The following is a 17,378-nucleotide window of genomic DNA, read 5'->3' as shown; positions in this document are numbered from 1 at the left end:
CAACTCAGGTGACCATTATATCTATGACTGTGGGCGAGAATCCCTTAGAAGAAATGGAGGAGCCATCATAGTCAACAAAAGAGTGGAAAATGCAGGACTTGGATGCAATCTCAAAAACGACAGAATGATCTCTGTTCATTTCCAAGGCAAACCATGCAAAATCATGGTAATCTAACTCTATGCCCCAACCAGTAACGCTGAAGAAGCTGAAACCAAATGGTTCTATGATGACTTACAAGACCTTGTAGAACTAACACACAAAAATATGTCCTTTTCATTACAGGGGACTGGAATGTAAAATAGGAAGTCAAGAAACACCTGGAGTAACAAGCAAGTTTGGCCTTGGAGTACAAATTGAAGCAAAGGCTAACAGAATTTTGCCAAGAGAACTCACTGGTCAAAGCAAACACCCTATTCCAACAACACAAGAGAAGACTCTATACATGGACAACAGCAGATGGTCAACACTGAAATTAGACTGATTATATTCTTTGTAGCCAAAGATGGAGAAGCTCTATACTGTCAGCAGAAACAAGACCGGGAGCAGACTTTGGCTCATATCATGAACTCCTTATTGCCAAATTCAGACTTAAATTGAACAAAGTGGGGAAAATCACTATACCATTCAGGGATGACCTAAATCAAATCCTTCATGATTATACAGTGGAAGTGAGAAATAGATTTCAGGGACTAGATCTGATAGACAGAGTGCCTGATGAACTATGGACGGAGACAGGGATCAAGACCATCCCCATGGAAAACAAATGCAAAAAAGCAAAATGGCTGCCTGAGGAGGCCTTACAAAGAGCTGTGAAAAGAAGAGAAATGAAAAGCAAAGGAGAAAGGGAAAGATATAAGCATCTGAATGCAGAGTTCCAAAGAATAGCAAGGAGAGATAAGAAAGCCTTCCTCAGTGATCAATGCAAAGAAATAGAGGAAAACAACAGAATGGGAAAGACTAAAGACCTCATCAAGAAAATTAGATACCAAGGGAATATTTCATGCAAAGATGGGTTCGACAAAAGACAGAAATGGTATGGACCTAACAGAAGCAGAAGATATTAAAAGAGATGGCAAGAATACACAGAAGAACTGTACAAAAAAGATCTTCACAACCCAGATAATCACGATGGTTTGATCACTCACCTACAGCCAGGCATCCTAGACTGTGAAGTCAAGTGGGCCTTAGAAAGCATCACTATGAACAAATCTAGTGGAGGTGATGGAATTCCAGTTGAGCTATTTCAAATCCTGAAAGATGATGCTGTGAAAGTGTTGCACTCAATATGCCAGCAAATGTGGAAAACTCAGCAGTGGCCACAGGACTGGAAAAGGTCAGTTTTCATTCCAATCCCAAAGAAAGGCAATGCAAAGACTGCTCAAACTACCGCACATTTACACTCATCTCACATGCTAGTAAAGTAATGCTGAAAATTCTCCAAGCCAGGCTTCAGCAATACATGAACCGTGAACTTCCAGATGTTCAAGCTGGTTTTAGAAAAGGCAGAGGAACCAGAGATCAAAGTGTCAACATCTGCTGGATCATGGAAAAAGCAAGAGAGTTCCAGAAAAACATCTATTTCAGCTTTATTGACTATGCCAAAGCCTTTGACTGTGTGGATCACAATAAACTGTGGAAAATTCTGAAAGAGATGGGAATACCAGAACACCTGACCTGCATCTTGAGAAACCTATATGCAGGTCAGGAAGCAACAGTTAGAACTGGCCATGGAACAACAGACTGGTTCCAGATAGGAAAAGGAGTATGTCAAGGCTGTATATTGTCACCCTGCTTATTTAACTTATATGCAGTGTACATCATGAGAAGCGCTGGGCTGGATGAGCACAAGCTGGAATCAAGATTGCTGGAAGAAATATCAATAACCTCAGATATGCAGATGACATCACCCTTGTGGCAGAAAGTGAAGAGGAACTAAAAAGTCTCTTGATGAGAGTGAAAGAGGAAAGTGAAAAAGTTGGCTTAATGCTCAACATTCAGAATACTAAGATTATGATATCTGGTCCCATCACTTCATGGCAAACAGATGGGGAAACAGTGGAAACAGTGGCTGACCTTATTTTTCTGGGCTCCAAAATCACTGCAGATGGTGATTGCAGCCATGAAATTAAAAGACGCTTACTCCTTGGAAGGAAAGTTATGACCAACCTAGATAACATATTGAAAAGCAGAGATATTACTTTGCCAACAAAGGTCTGTCTAGTCAAGGCTATGGTTTTTCCAGTGGTCATGTATGGATGTGAGAGATGGACCGTGAAGAAAGCTGAGCGCCGAAGAATTGATGCTTTTGAACTGTGGTGTTGGAGAAGACTCTTGAGAGTCCCTTGGACTGCAAGGACATCCAACCAGTCCGTCCTAAAGGAGATCAGTCCTGACTGTTCATTGGAAGGCCTGATGCTAAAGCTGAAACTCCAATAGTTGACTCAACTAAGAGTTGACTCATTGTAAAAGACCCTGATGCTGGGAGGGATTCGGGGCAGGAGGAGAAGGGGACGACAGAGGATGAGATGGCTGGATGGCATCACTGACTCGATGGACATGGGTTTGAGTGAACTCCGGGAGTTGGTGATGGACAGGGAGGCCTCGTGTGCTGCGGTTCATGGGGTCGTAATGAGTCAGACATGACTGAGCAACTGGACTGAACTGAACTTTATCAAAGGAAATCATTAAGGCTCAGTGTAGATGGTAGAACTTAGAATATGCATAACAAAGAGCTCATATCCAAAATATACAAAGAAATTCTATTATTCATTAAGCAAAACACAGGCAACTAGTAGTAAAAAAGGACGAATTGAGGAGTAGGCTTCATGAAAGAAGGTACCTAAATGGTCAGTGAATATTAAAACCAAAGTAAGGTACTACCATACATCCACCTTCAGAAAGTCAAAATTGAATAGTCCAAAAATACTGAGACTAGAGACTATGTAGGGCAATGACAATTTTCATGGCCTTCTGGTGGAGGTATAAATTGCTTAGTGACTCTGGAAAACTGTCTGACATCATATACTGATACTGAAATGTAAGTAGACTGCGGGGTGCAGCACTTGCCCTCCTAGAATATAATACACCAAGAGAAACATGCTCATCTACATGAGGAGGTATATATGAATATTCATGGCAGCATTACCTCTAACAGCCGCAAACTGTAACAATATTGTAAAGCATATATAAATTGGAGCATAAAAAATAAAATAAAATAAAAAAATAAAAAATAATAAATTGGAGCATATTCATAAAATAGAATACAGATCAACAAACTATGGCCTGTAGGCCAAACATAACCTGTAATAGCCTATGAGCTAAGAAATGGTTTTTACAATTTTTAAAAGGTCGTTTAAAAAAAAGTAAAGAATAATGCAACAAGTAACTATATGTGATCAGCAAGGTATAAAAATATTTACTATCTGGCCTTTCACAGAAAAGTTAGCCAACCTCTGAAAACAATACTACATAGAAATGAAAATTAATCAACTATGGAAATTCTCAAAAATATGGATGAATTTCACAAACATAATATTGAGAAAAAGACGTCAGACATTAAAAAAAAATCCCATTACAGGAAGCTTAAAAAATACAAACCAAGACTATGGGAGCTACAAACACGTACTCATCTGAATAAGCATTCTGGATATGACTATAAAGAGCTAGGATACTGGGTATTTCTAGCAGATAAGAAGGAACTACAACTGGGAAGAGGCACACAGAGGCTAGAGTTCTTCCAACATTCTGTCCCCCTGTATAGGGATTATATGTCCTTTTGCTTTTGTAATACAAGCTCTGAGTTTATGTTTTATGCATTTTCTCGTGTGCATAATATTTGACAGTGTAGGAATTTGCTAAGACCCACCTTTTCATAATCTTCTGCAGTAAAATCTCTGTCTCTCTGAAGTATTTCATGAAGTCTTGCCTTTACACGTTGCTGACAACTGCTCAAAGAATCACTATCACTATCCAAAAGGCCATTCATGTTTGCACTTTTCACCATCTGAACAAGAATGGGTGTAAGTTCTCCTTCTAGAGCTAACAGACCCTAAACACATTAAATAAAAGCCAAAAGAGATTTAAGAATTAGAATGCAAAATAGAAAGCATCTTAATTTTTATTTTGTTACATGCAGAATTTCACAGGGCATACGCTTACTTTATAACAAGCTTTATTAATACAAATTGTCATGGTCATTTCAGGGTTTTAGTCTGAAGTCTCGAATTTAGAATATTACCTCCGTAAAAATCTTTTAAAATGCTATATCAGATGAAATTTTAATAATTCTAAAAACATTTATTTATACCTTTGCAAAAGCAGCTGCAGTCATCTGAACTCGTCCTTCATCAGAGGCGTATATTTTAAGGTCATGTCGGTAGGTACTATGTAATCTAAGTAAACCACAACCAGGAAATCCTGCATAATCTCCTGAAAATAAATCCTCAAATCACTTAAGCTATATTTTTATCTCACTGTATTTCTATACTTAATAACATCTCAAAAGGAGGATCTGGAAAGATGATGTATGAATTTAACTGAAGTAAACAAACGCCAAAATTTACCTTGGCCTCCAGGGTACATACACCTGAAAGCCCTTCCGAGTTCCTCGGCTTGGACCCTGCCTGCAGGGGTTAGCTCTCCTCCCCACTTTAGAACCAGGAGCAAGGACGGCTCTTCTCGTCGGCTGTCTAAGACACATGTGAATGGATAAAGCAAATGTCAAGTTTTCTTCTTTTAAACAGATACATTTCATGATTACTTTTTTTCTTTTTGTCTCTTCTGCAGTGGAATGCGGGCCTTATGTAGATTACTTTGTTCCTTAAACATATCTATCCTTTGTAGGCTGTTGCTTCTACTAGGAATAGCACTCGTTTGACTTATTAAAATCTTACTAAAATTTCAAGATCTCTTCCATACTCTAGAAAGAAGGCTCTTTCCCAGTTTTCTGAAAGGAAACGTCTCCCTTCCCTGCTCTGAAAATGGTATGAGAGCCAACAGTATTTGCTGGATGTTTTTAGTTGTACTAGATATGCTAGGTTAAGAGCTCCCTGATGACAAGTTCAGAGCTTGTCTTTGCAGTGCTGCCACATGAAAGGTAATTTTATCTGAAGGGAAGAAGATATATACATTTTTATGTTTAGTAACCAGTGATTTGTATAACTTTTAAGGAAATACAAGACAACAGAGCTTAATATTTATTATAATTTACATTTACGAGTGAGATATACAATAAAATATAGCCAAGAACAGCTTTTTAAATTTGGAGTTGTGGAATCTGCATGTTCCAGAACAAAGTATTTTCTCAGACACAGAGGACGTTCGAGTTTCTATTCTGAATTTTGACCTACTCTTTATTATGTCCTAACATCTGTGTTGGGTTCCAGAAACAAAGGTCATTTTAAAAGTACCACAATAAACACTAAGGAATTTAATGATTCACTAAAAGTGATAGAAAAGCATCCTTTACCCTGGGGCTAGTCAGTAATTGTATGTGCTTCACCATGCAAGCCAACATTCACTTATAATAAAGGCAATTAATTGACTTTTTAATTATCGTTATGGAATGCTTTTGATATAAACATCAAAATATAGAAAATTAATCTGCATTGTTACTAATCATGTGGTATGACAAGAGAGCAATATATGAACTTTCAGAATAAATATCAACATAGTCAAATTTCTGCTTGCATTTAATCTTTACTTCAAGTTTTGCTCCTATAAATAGTGGGCCACTGTAATTACCCCTATAGAAGATCTTTCTCGCAAGATCTGACTATCCCATTGGGATAGATTCTCTTAGGTATACTTAAGGTCAAAGTATATAAAAAATTTTTGAAGTTTCCCCTGCACCCCACCCTCCAGCTGCACCACGCAACGTGCAGGATCTCAGGTCACTGACGAGGGATGGAATCCACGCCACCTACAGTGGAAGTGTGCAGGCTTAACCACTGGATCACCAGGGAAGTCTTATGAAGTTTTTGGTATGTACTGCCAAATTACTTTTCAAAGAATTATTGTCAATTTACAGTCCTACCAGTGGATAAAATTCTGTCACACTGCATTTTCATCAGCATTCCTTATTACCATTTGAAAAAAGAAAAAAACAAGAAAACATTCTGCCAGTGTGACAGGGCAAGACTGATTATTATTATACTGGGCATTTCTATTTCTCCATAAAATGGCTCCCCAACCCTTGACCATTTTTCTTTTGAAAAGTAAATAAACTTATGGATTTTTATGCTCACTGCTCTTAGGAGACTCATTTAAAATGCTTATTCTGATTTATTGAGTGGAAAAAAATATCTGCTTTAGAAACATGGTGATGGTGTATTTTTTCAAATATTCTTTTCCTACTTCTTGAGTTTTCTTCCTTTTTACCCTGTATGGGTTAGGGACCCATTAAGTAATGATTAGTTATAAAGAAATAAGCTCTCTAAAGAATAAAAGAGCACTCCTAAGCAGTTTTTAAAATAATAATAGGTATCTTTTACCTAAAGGAGAAAAGGTAAAAGACTTTTTAAGGATAGAAGACATAGTTAACCAAAGCTGTACATTATTTTTCCTCTATTAAGCATGCCAACCCCTAAACTATTTGACAGAAGATTAAAAAGGTAATCAACAATGAGTAGCAAGTTCCTACATATAATTAAAAACTAATAAGCATTAATAGTGACATACCCTCTTCTTCACTAGATGTCTTAGGACAACCATGAGGGAGATAGGTTAACTGGACCTTACGATTTATTCCAGAAAAATGGCCATACCTGAAAAATAAAATGGCAAATACAACAGACAATATTTAATAAGCACGCAATACAATCTCCTAAAGAAAAATTAAACTCTACCTTGTCTTTAAAAATGAAAATAATGATTTCTTTTTTTTTTTTATTTTGAAAGAAATAAATCTTTTAAGAGGCATATTGGTGGCACCAATTTCACCTGATTAACATATAATGTGAAGTTATTTTTCATTTAAACAGCACTGAGTCTATGGTTAACCTAACAATGTGGCCTTCATCCTATGTAGTACTTCACCAACAATCCAAATGTGATGTTCTCTTTTGATGGTCTCATCAAAATTAATACCATTATAAAACAGAACCTTCAATGTAACGATCTCTTTTCTCACTGGTAAAAATTAAAACTTACTAGACTTTCACTAATTTCACCTGATTTACAGTGAGAAAAAGCAAAATAGATCGAACTGTAAAGGAAATTAACATGAAAAGTCACACATATTTTAAAAAAAAGAGCACTATAAGTAGTTATCAAAATTAAGGGTTTCAAAAGGATACTTACATCTCTAACACAGTCTTAAGTTGTTCAAGTTTTGATTTGTTTTCTTCAATTTCAGAATCGTTATTTTGTCCCAGTTCCATAAGAAGTTGTCGTGCAATATCCAGCACTTCCTGTAAAAGGAATAAAGAACTGAATTTTTATGTAATTTTGCCATTAGTATTTTAAAACCCAACAAGAAATCAACTGCACTTGCCTGTAATTGTTTCGGTTTTTTGAGTTTTAATTTCCCAGATTTATATCCATCACACTTTTCAAAGAGATCAAAGAATCTTATAAACGAGACAGAATACTGTTAGGCATTTGCAATAATATTATCTCTATAAAACAAGTAACTATAATAAATGATAGATAAGGGACTAAGATAATAATTAGTGACAGATAACGGACTTGGGGTCTATGGACTCCACATGTGTGTGCCCGCTTTCACTCTACAGTATTACTCTTTTACTTGACTGATAAAACTTCGTATTTTCCTAAACCATATTAAGCTAATAATCACTAGATTAACTGAATAAAGTAATAAACTTCCATTTTATTAATTTTCATCTTTACAACACTAAATAAAAGCTAAGTCAGGATGATGACCATTTATGGATATTGCTACAGTAATTTTCTGATACTGATACACACAATTTAAGATGGATTTTGTTTCGATTTTATTTTTTCCAGTGGTTTAAATATTACTGGTCAAGAAATAGTGGCAGTCTTTCCTCATGATGTATTAATCAAAATAGATAAGAACCCATCAGAAATCTTGAATTATCACATCATGTGAATTAAATTATTCCCCTTTAAACATACTTTTGATGCCTCACTTCCATTTTCATTTTTTGCTTTGGTGTTCGATCCCCATGACGAATGACGGCTATGACACATCTAAGTTCCATCCTTAAGTTAAAAAAGAAACAACATTCTCAATTTTCTAACAAAGATTTGTTATATAACTAAGATTAATACATCTAATTGTTTATTTGGAACTATCTTTTACCACTTCAAGATCGTTCCCATTAAGAACAGCGCTTGTAACAACTAGCTTTAATTTTATGAAGTCAATCCTAAAAAGAATTTAAGAGGCTGGAGGGGGAGTAATATCAAGCTTGCTTCTTCTTCAGAGATGACTATACTAACTTTGGATACAAGCAAATGGACTATAATTCCCTAACTTCATTAATTACCTGCCCAGTGTGGTAGATCATTATACAGACAGATTTCATTAAATCAAACAAAATAAAGCTGCTATATTTATTTTGCCCATGTATGAAGAAAAGTATTTCAAACTTAAAATACTGGAAGATAAAACTGTCTTAGTAAGAATGAAAGGAAGTGAAAGTCGCTCAGTGGTGTCTGACTTTTTGTGACCCCATGGAATTCTCCAGGCCAGAATACTGGAATGGGTATCCTTTCCCTTCTCCAGGGGATCTTCCCAACCCAGGTCTCCCACGTTGCAGGCGGATTCTTTACCAGCTGAGCCACAAGGGAGGGTTTAAACTACCATTTGTCAAATTATGAGACACAGAACACAACTCTCTAGAGTAAGTTACCGAAAATATACTTTGTATTAAATAAGTTTGGAAATACTGGTTTAAAAACAAAATTAAGTATTTTTGTCCTCTCTTCTGCCCCAATCAGGTATCCTCAGAATATTTAACATGCTAACATAAAGCTCCTAGCTCACATGAATAACAAGTGAATTTTAGGTAGTAAATTTCACTAGAAATTTTATAAAACACTTTGGCAATACTGGTCTAAGTAATTTACTTCAAGATATAACTATGTATTTTTCCTTTACATGCTAAGAGCACCAAAACTGTAAACCACTGACCATGAACCTTTAAGTAATATATCTGTTGGCACCTCCTTTATTCTTATGGCTCAATTCAACAGTTCTATAATTATCCAAAAATTTTTCGGGATTTTAACAACAGAAAAGATCTTTAGTCTAAATGCATGTGTGAGTGCTCAGTTGCTTGGCCGTGTGCAATTCTTCGTGACTCTATGGACCGGCGCCTGCTAGGTTCCTCTGTCCATGGGATTCTCCTGGCAAGTATACTGGAGTGGGTTGCCATTTCCTCCTCTAGGGAATCTTCTCGACCAAGGGATCTAACTCAAGGGATCCTGCATCTCCTTGCGTTGGCAGGAGGATTCTTTACCACTGAATCACCTGGGAAACTCTTTCATTCTAAATAGCCCATGTAAAAGCTTATAATCTATTTTTCCATCTGGAAAGTGAATCATATGAAAATATACAAAGTAAATTATTTAATATTATTCATATATGTAATCTTTATTGTGATAGCACAGGCCAACAGGGAAACACAAGGAATTTCTGAATGAAAATACTCAAACTTACATAGTTCCAGATGTAGTTGGTACAATCGGGATATCTTCAGCTTCTAAGGGTATTGACCAGGGGATATGAAATTGTGGAGCAAGCTCTCGCATTACAATATTCCTTCAAGACAAAAAAAGAAAACTTAAACTAGTTCATTTTAAGACAAACCTGGGTGTTAATGACAAAAGAAAATCATAGAAGTTAAAGTCAAACTATCTAGTAATTATGTGAATACAGTACATAAAAAATAAACTAAGAAAAAAATCAATCCTGATAAAGAAATTAGATCAGCAGTGCTAAACTGGTATATAGAACACAGCAATGAGATATCATGAATTTGGAATTTACTTATTTCCTTTTTAAAAATATAAATCACATTGGATTCAAGTAAGTTCCTTGGTGGCTCAGATGGTAAACAATTCACTTTCAATGCAGGAGACAAGGGTTTGATCCCTGGGCTGGGAAGACCCCCTGGAGAAGGGAACAGCTACCCACTCCAGTATTCTGGCCTGGAGAATTCCATGGACAGAGGAGCCTGGCAGGCTAGTTTATGGGGTTGCAACTGAGTGACTTTCACTTTCATGTCACTAGAGCTGCCTGTTTACTTCCACAGATTCTAAAATCCAAGATTATCTCTGTGGACACTGAGTATTTCTTACCAGCTTTTATTGATCACCTATAAGGAGACAGGGATCAAGACCATCCCCATGGAAAAGAAATGCAAAAAATCAAAATGGCTGGGGAGGCCTTACAAATAGCTGTGGAAAGAAGAGAAGTGAAAAGCAAAGAAGAAAAGGAAAGATATAAGCACATGAGTTCCAAAGAATAGCAAGAAGAGATAAGAAAGCCTTCCTCAGCGATCAATGCAAAGAAATAGAGGAAAACAACAGAATGGGAAAGACTAGAGACCTCGTCAAGAAAATTAGAGATACCAAGGGAACAAGCATTTCATGCAAAGATGGGCTCGATAAAGGACAGAAATGGTATGGACCTAACAGAAGCAGAAGATATTAAGAAGAGGTGGCAAGAATACACAGAAGAACTGTACAAAAAAGATCTTCATGACCCAGACAATCATGATGGTGTGATCACTGACCTAGAGCCAGACATCCTGGAATGTGAAGTCAAGTGGGCCTTAGAAAGCATCACTACAAAGCTAGTGGAGGTGATGGAATTCCAGTGGAGCTATTTCAAATCCTGAAAGATGATGCTGTGAAAGTGCTGCACTCAATATGCCAGCAAATGTGGAAAACTCAGCAGTGACCACAGGACTGGAAAAGGTCAGTTTTCATTCCAATCTCAAAGAAAGGCAATGCCAAAGAATGCTCAAACTACCGCACATTTGCACTCATCTCATATGCTAGTAAAGTAATGCTCAAAATTCTCCAAGCCAGGCTGCAGCAATACGTGAACCATGAACTTCCTGATGTTCCAGCTGGTTTTAGAAAGGGCAGAGGAACCAGAGATCAAATTGGCAACATCTGCCGATCATGGAAAAAGCAAGAGAGTTCCAGAAAAACATCTATTTCTGCTTTATTGACTATGCCAAAGCCTTTGACTGTGTGGATCACAATAAACTGTGGAAAATTCTGAAAGAGATGGGAATACCAGACCACCTGACCTGCCTCTTGAGAAATTTGTATGCAGGTCAGGAAGCAACAGTTAGAACTGGACATGGAACAACAGACTGGTTCCAAATAGGAAAAGGAGTTCGTCAAGGCTGTATATTGTCACCCTGCTTATTTAACTTATATGCAGAGTACATCATGAGAAACGCTGGACTGGAAGAAACACAAGCTGGAATCAAGATTGCTGGGAAAAATATCAATAACCTCAGATATGCAGATGACACCACCCTTACTGCAGAAAGTGAAGAGGAACTAAAAAGCCTCTTCATGAAAGTGAAAGTGGAGAGTGAAAAAGTTGGCTTAAAGCTCAACATTCAGAAAACGAAGTTCACGGCATCCGGTCCCATCACTTCATGGGAAATAGATGGGGAAACAGTGGAAACAGTGTCAGACTTTATTTCTTTGGGCTCCAAAATCACTGCAGATGGTGACTGCAGCCATGAAATTAAAAGACGCTTACTCCTTGGAAGAAAAGTTATGACCAACCTAGACAGCATATTCAAAAGCAGAGACATTACGTTGTCAACAAAGATCCGTCTAGTCAAGGCTACGGTTTTTCCTGTGGTCATGTATGGATGTGAGAGTTGGACTGTGAAGAAGGCTGAGCGCCGAAGAATTGATGCTTTTGAATTGTGGTGTTGCAGAAGACTCTTGAGAGTCCCTTGGACTGCAAGGAGATCCAACCAGTCCATTCTGAAGGAGATCAGCCCTGGGATTTCTTTGGAAGGAATGATGCTAAAGCTGAAACTGCAGTACTTTGGCCACCTCATGCGAAGAGTTGACTCATTGGAAAAGACTCTGATGCTGGGAGGGATTGGGGGAAGGAGGAGAAGGGGACGACAGAGGATGAGATGGCTGGATGGCATCACTGACTGGATGGACGTGAGTCTCAGTGAACTCCGGGAGTTGGTGATGGCCAGGGAGGCCTGGCGTGCTGCAGTTCATGGGGTCGCAAAGAGTCGGACACGACAGAGTGACTGAACTGAACTGAACTGAAAGCTATTTTAAATACCATTGTTCATTTTTAACAGATTTCTATTACAGTTTGTTAAAAAGGTTAACAATGAAAATTTTACGTAATTACAGGACATCTTTTGTTTTGCTTAAATTTAGCATTTATTCATGCTAAAATTTAACTGAGACCTGCTAAATTTTACTTTAAGGGTAAGTTCACAAACCTTTGAAATATACTATAATTGCTGACTCCAATGATTAAGATATATTTTAAAGTTTTAAGTTTTTTATGGCTTTGACATAAGTATTTTGTCGTATATACTTTGAAATGGTTAAAAACAGTCTTTATCAGGACTTCCCTGACCCCACGTGGGTTTGATCCCTGGTCTGGTCGACTGCTCCCCCCAGCACAGCTAAGCCCGTGTGCCACAACTACTGAGCCTGTGTGCCTAGAGTCTCTGCTCTGCAGCAAGAGAAGCCACCAGTGAGAACCCTGCGCAAAGCCACACAGAGGAGACCCTCCCTCCCTAACTAGAGAAAGCCTGCACATAGCAAAGAAGAGTCAGCACGGCCAAAAATAAAATAAATAAATAACGTCATAAATTGTCTTTCAAGTCTTCTAAGTCAAGATGTATGAAAATAAGTCAAAGAATACAAAAATGGCATTTTTGTACACAATAATTTCTTTTATGCTCACTTGATAATCTCGTGAGATTATTTTGAGTAACATATGCTTGTAGAAAGTTGAATCATTCAAGATTTCTAAATTCCAATTACTTCTATTTTATTCTCGTTACTTATTTCACGAATGTTAATTCTGTACCATAAAATACTATAATTACCTAACAAAAACTTGAGAAACAAGGTAATCTAATAAATCAGCTGTTTCGATGAATGATCAACCATCACTGTGTAAATCATTGTTATACAGCATTTCTACATCTATGAGGTTAAATACCTTTAAAAGTTTACACTGTTCATAAATTAATTTGTCTTACATAACCTGAAGTGTAATTCAGGATTTGGGGATGTCATTTTATGAACACGGATTTTTTACTCTAGAGTGCTTATAAAGCCCTGTTCATTTGATGTTTACAATTATTTGGTTTCTGAATACCGAGTATGCACTAACAAAAGTAAAGAGGAAGAAATATAAAGGAAAAAAACCTTACCCAAGTATTTTTGCACAATCATCATAATACTTCATGGAATTTTTCACAAAACTGAAGCCATTGACATCACAGACATAGGACTGTCCATTGGCCCGTAGCAAATCAAAGCCACAAACTGTTTGCTATTTAAAATAAATTATACATTTTAAAATTTCATTTAAGACTGAGTTTTCCAGTCTTATTAGAATACAAATTTTATAAGTGCCCTTTACTTCAAAATAAGCAAAAAACAAGGAAGCTACTTATTTGTAACTTGAATACTCTAAAATATACAGCACATGCCACATGATTATTTAAATTCTTCTATGAAGTAAATATAGAACAATAATGCTTAAGAGACTAGAGAGGCCAAGAACTCAAGAAGCTTTTCAATTAATTTTTAATTAAAATACAAAAGTAAAAAAGTTTTAAAGTCTTTGATAAATTTTATGCTAGCAGAAATTCTAACTTTTTTAAAAAAAAAAAAAAAAAAAAAAAAAAAAAAAAGAGGAGAAAGCTTTGAAAACACAGCCCAGAAGAAATGTCCAATTATTCTTATGAATCTTTTAAATTCTGACAACTACACAGTTGTGAGCCCCTGAAACAAATTTACTTTATTTGGGAGATAACAGTTAAAAAGGTATAAATTTCCTGCTTAGGCTCTAGGAATTTTCTGATCTTCTAGGTTTTATGTTCAAACCATCATGTATTAGTATAATATGATTTTAAGTCATGGCTTTTGGAATCCTGGCATTACAAAGTTAAAACAGATCATATAAAAACCATATAAAACTATTAAAACATACTTTAGGTTACGATTCCTTCCATGAGAGACTTCAAATTATTAAGACACAAAGAATTTATTATTTAATAACTAGCAATATACACTAGTTTTAAGTTACATATCCAAGACAAGGCTTCAACAAGGTAAAGTTTATCCTCTATGAGATGCAAGTTGTACTACTTCTGTTTTAATCTTTACTGCACAGTATATCAAACCTTAATAATAGAGATTGAGAGAACAACTCAAATATCTAAGTAAAAAGTTTTTATTAGTAGTTTTCACGAATATATTTTACTATATTTAACAGACCAAATGATCAACTATGAAGGGTGGAAGACTTCCTTAAAAAAAAAATTATATCAATTCTATGAGTAAATACTTACAACTAGTTCTGTTATAGGAGTATATTAAAAAAATACTCCTATAACTCTACCATTTCAGTTGTTTTCTTCTCTAATTGTAGTTTCTGAATAAACAGTTTCCTTTTATATAATGAAGAAAGAATAAGAAGGAAAGGCTTTCATTTATCATATATTCTTATTAATGGCAAGAATCCTTTGTAAAGTTCAAAAAAACTATTCAGATATACCAATTCATTCTCTCTACTTTTCTTTCCTATTATAAGCCCAAACAACATCTCTTTCACTCAAAAAAGAAAATTCAAATTTTTACAAGTCTACATGGCCTGCATAACATCCTACCTTAAAAGCAAGGCAGACTTTCCAAGCAATTAATTTCTCTCGTGCATTGAGAATAACAGGGTATCTTACTTCTTTTCCTTCACTATCTCGTTCCACCTTGCCATCAAGTGCAGGAGATTTTCGAGCTTCAGCATGGGCATAATCTGGACCCACTGTGTAAACCTTTCAGAAATGTTAAAATATATACATTACTTTGAAAAGATATATATGTAAATATATAACGGCAAGCAACAAATTCAAATAAAAAACACCTCTGTTTCTAGGCGGTATTTTTTGACACATTGTTCTATTTCACGTGTGAAAATTCTCAACATTGGAAGAGGTTATAAGTAATTATACAGCAAAACTGGTAAAATGAGGTTCTGTTCTCTCTAAAAAATAATTATACTGAACATTATAAGGGAATACTAGAATGCATAATGCTGTGATCCTTCTCAAACTGTTTTAGTTTGACAAAAGGTATAAATGACTAAAAAAATTATAGAAGAAAGTAACTGCCAAAATAAAGATCTAAGCATGGAAGGAAGATTAATAAGGGCAACAAGAATTCAAGAGCAGACAAGAGAGGGAAAGGCACTCTAGGCAAAGGTAATAAACGCAAAGGGCAGAGGAACGAAACAGCATGCCATATTCAGGTGAGAGTACATTATTTGCTATGGTTTCTACTGTAAGAAATAAGGTTTGTAGTACAGAGGGCAGGCTATGAAGTACCTTGCATGCCAGCCTTAAAAGTCTGATTACTACCTTGTGGTCAATGAGGATCCACAAGAGAATTTTTAAGAGGAGGCTCATGATTCAGTTTACACCTAAGAAAAAACTCTCTATTAGACTCAGAGAAGCAAAAGGCAAGGGAAAAAGGGAAAGATACACTCAACTAAATGCAGAGTTCCACAGAATACAAAGCAAAGATGAGAAGGTCTTCTTAAATGAACAATGCAAAGAAACAGAGGGAAACAAGAGAATGGGAAAGACTGGAGATGTCTCGAATAAAACAGAGATATTAAGGGAACATTTCATGTAAGGATGGAAACATGAGAGGACAAAAAGCCTAAGAACCTAACAGAAGAAGAGATTAAGAAGAGGCAAGAATACACAGAACAATACAAAAAAGGTCTTAATGACCTGGATAACCATATGGTGTGGTCACTCACCTAGAGCCCAACATCCTGCAGTGTGAAGTCAAGTGAGCCTTTGGAAACATTATTACCAACAAAGCTAGTGGAGGTGATGGAATTCCAGCAGAGCTATTTAAAATCCTAAAAGATGATGCTGTTAAAGTGCTACACTCAGTATGTCAGCAAATTTGGAACACTCAGCAGTGGCCACAGGACTGAAAAAAGGTCAGTTTTCATTCCAATCCCAAAAAAGTGCAATGCCAAAGAATGACCAAACTATCATACAACTGCACTCATTTCACATGCGAGCATCAGTCGTGTCTGACTCTCTGAGACCCCAGGGACTATTCAGTCCATGGAATTCTCCAGGCCAGAGTACTGGAGTGGGTAGCCTTTCCCTTCTCCAGGGGACCTTCCCAACCCAGGGAACAAACCCAGGTTTCCCCCCACATTATAGGTGGATTCTTTACCAGCTGAGTGACAAGGGAAGCCAAAGAAAACTGGAATGGGTAGCCTATCCCTTCTCCAGTGGATCTTCCTGACTCAGGAATTGAATCTGGTCTCCTTCATTGCAGGTGTACTCTTTACCAACTGAGCTATCAGGGAAGTCCACATGGTAGCAAGGTAACACTCAAAAAGTATTGTCACCCTGCTTATTTAACTTATACGCACAGTACATCATTCAGAATGCTGGGCTGGATGAATCACAAGCTGGAATCAAGACTGCTGAGAGAAATTTCAACAACCTCAGATAAGCAGATAATAGCAGAAAGGAACTAAAGAGCCTCTTGATGAAAGTGAAAGAGGAAGAGTGAAACAGTTGGCTGAAAACTCAACATTCAAAAAACTAAAATCATGGCATCCAATCCCATCACTCTGTGGCAAATAAAAGGGGAAAAACGTGGAAACAGAGACAGACTTTATTTTCTTGGGCTCCAAAATCACTGTGGACAGTGACTGCAGCCATGAAATTAAAGATGCTTGCTCCTTGCAAAGAAAGCTATGACAAACCTAGACAGCGTATTAAAGAGCAAAGACATCAATTTGCCGACAAAGGTCCATGTAGTCAAAGCTATGGTTTTTCCAGGAGCCATGTATGGATGTGAGAGCTGGATCATAAAGGCGGCTGCACACTGAAGAACTGAGAGTCCCTAGATAGCAAGGAGATCAAACCAGTCCATCCTAAATGAAATCAGTACTGCATATTCATTTGAGGACTGATGCTGAAGCTGAACGGAGAAGGCAATGGCACCCCACTCCAGTACTCTTGTCTAGAAAATCCCATGGACAGAGGAGCCTGGTGGGCTGCAGTCCATGGGGTCGTGAAGAGTCGGGCACGACTGAGCGACTTCACTTTCACTTTTCACTTGCATGCATTGGAGAAGGAAATGACAACCCACTCCAGTGTTCTTG

General features: G+C 36.9%; 1 protein-coding gene across 1 annotated transcript in view; it reads right to left on the bottom strand.

Annotated features, from left to right (window-relative positions):
* The window catches only part of PPIP5K2 (diphosphoinositol pentakisphosphate kinase 2), an 83,093-nt gene that overhangs the window by 45,358 nt on the left and 20,357 nt on the right, over positions 1–17,378 (bottom strand). The window contains 10 exon segments of the mRNA XM_070373187.1: positions 3,867–4,049; positions 4,308–4,429; positions 4,564–4,689; positions 6,680–6,765; positions 7,301–7,406; positions 7,490–7,569; positions 8,102–8,188; positions 9,651–9,752; positions 13,387–13,508; positions 14,851–15,012. Coding sequence (XP_070229288.1) covers positions 3,867–4,049; positions 4,308–4,429; positions 4,564–4,689; positions 6,680–6,765; positions 7,301–7,406; positions 7,490–7,569; positions 8,102–8,188; positions 9,651–9,752; positions 13,387–13,508; positions 14,851–15,012 — 1,176 coding nt within the window.

The sequence above is a fragment of the Bos mutus genome, chromosome 7 (assembly GCF_027580195.1).
Source record: "Bos mutus isolate GX-2022 chromosome 7, NWIPB_WYAK_1.1, whole genome shotgun sequence".
Taxonomy (NCBI): domain Eukaryota; kingdom Metazoa; phylum Chordata; class Mammalia; order Artiodactyla; family Bovidae; genus Bos; species Bos mutus.
The sequence above is the reverse complement of the archived record's forward strand: the minus strand, read 5'-3'. Positions and strand labels throughout refer to the sequence as shown.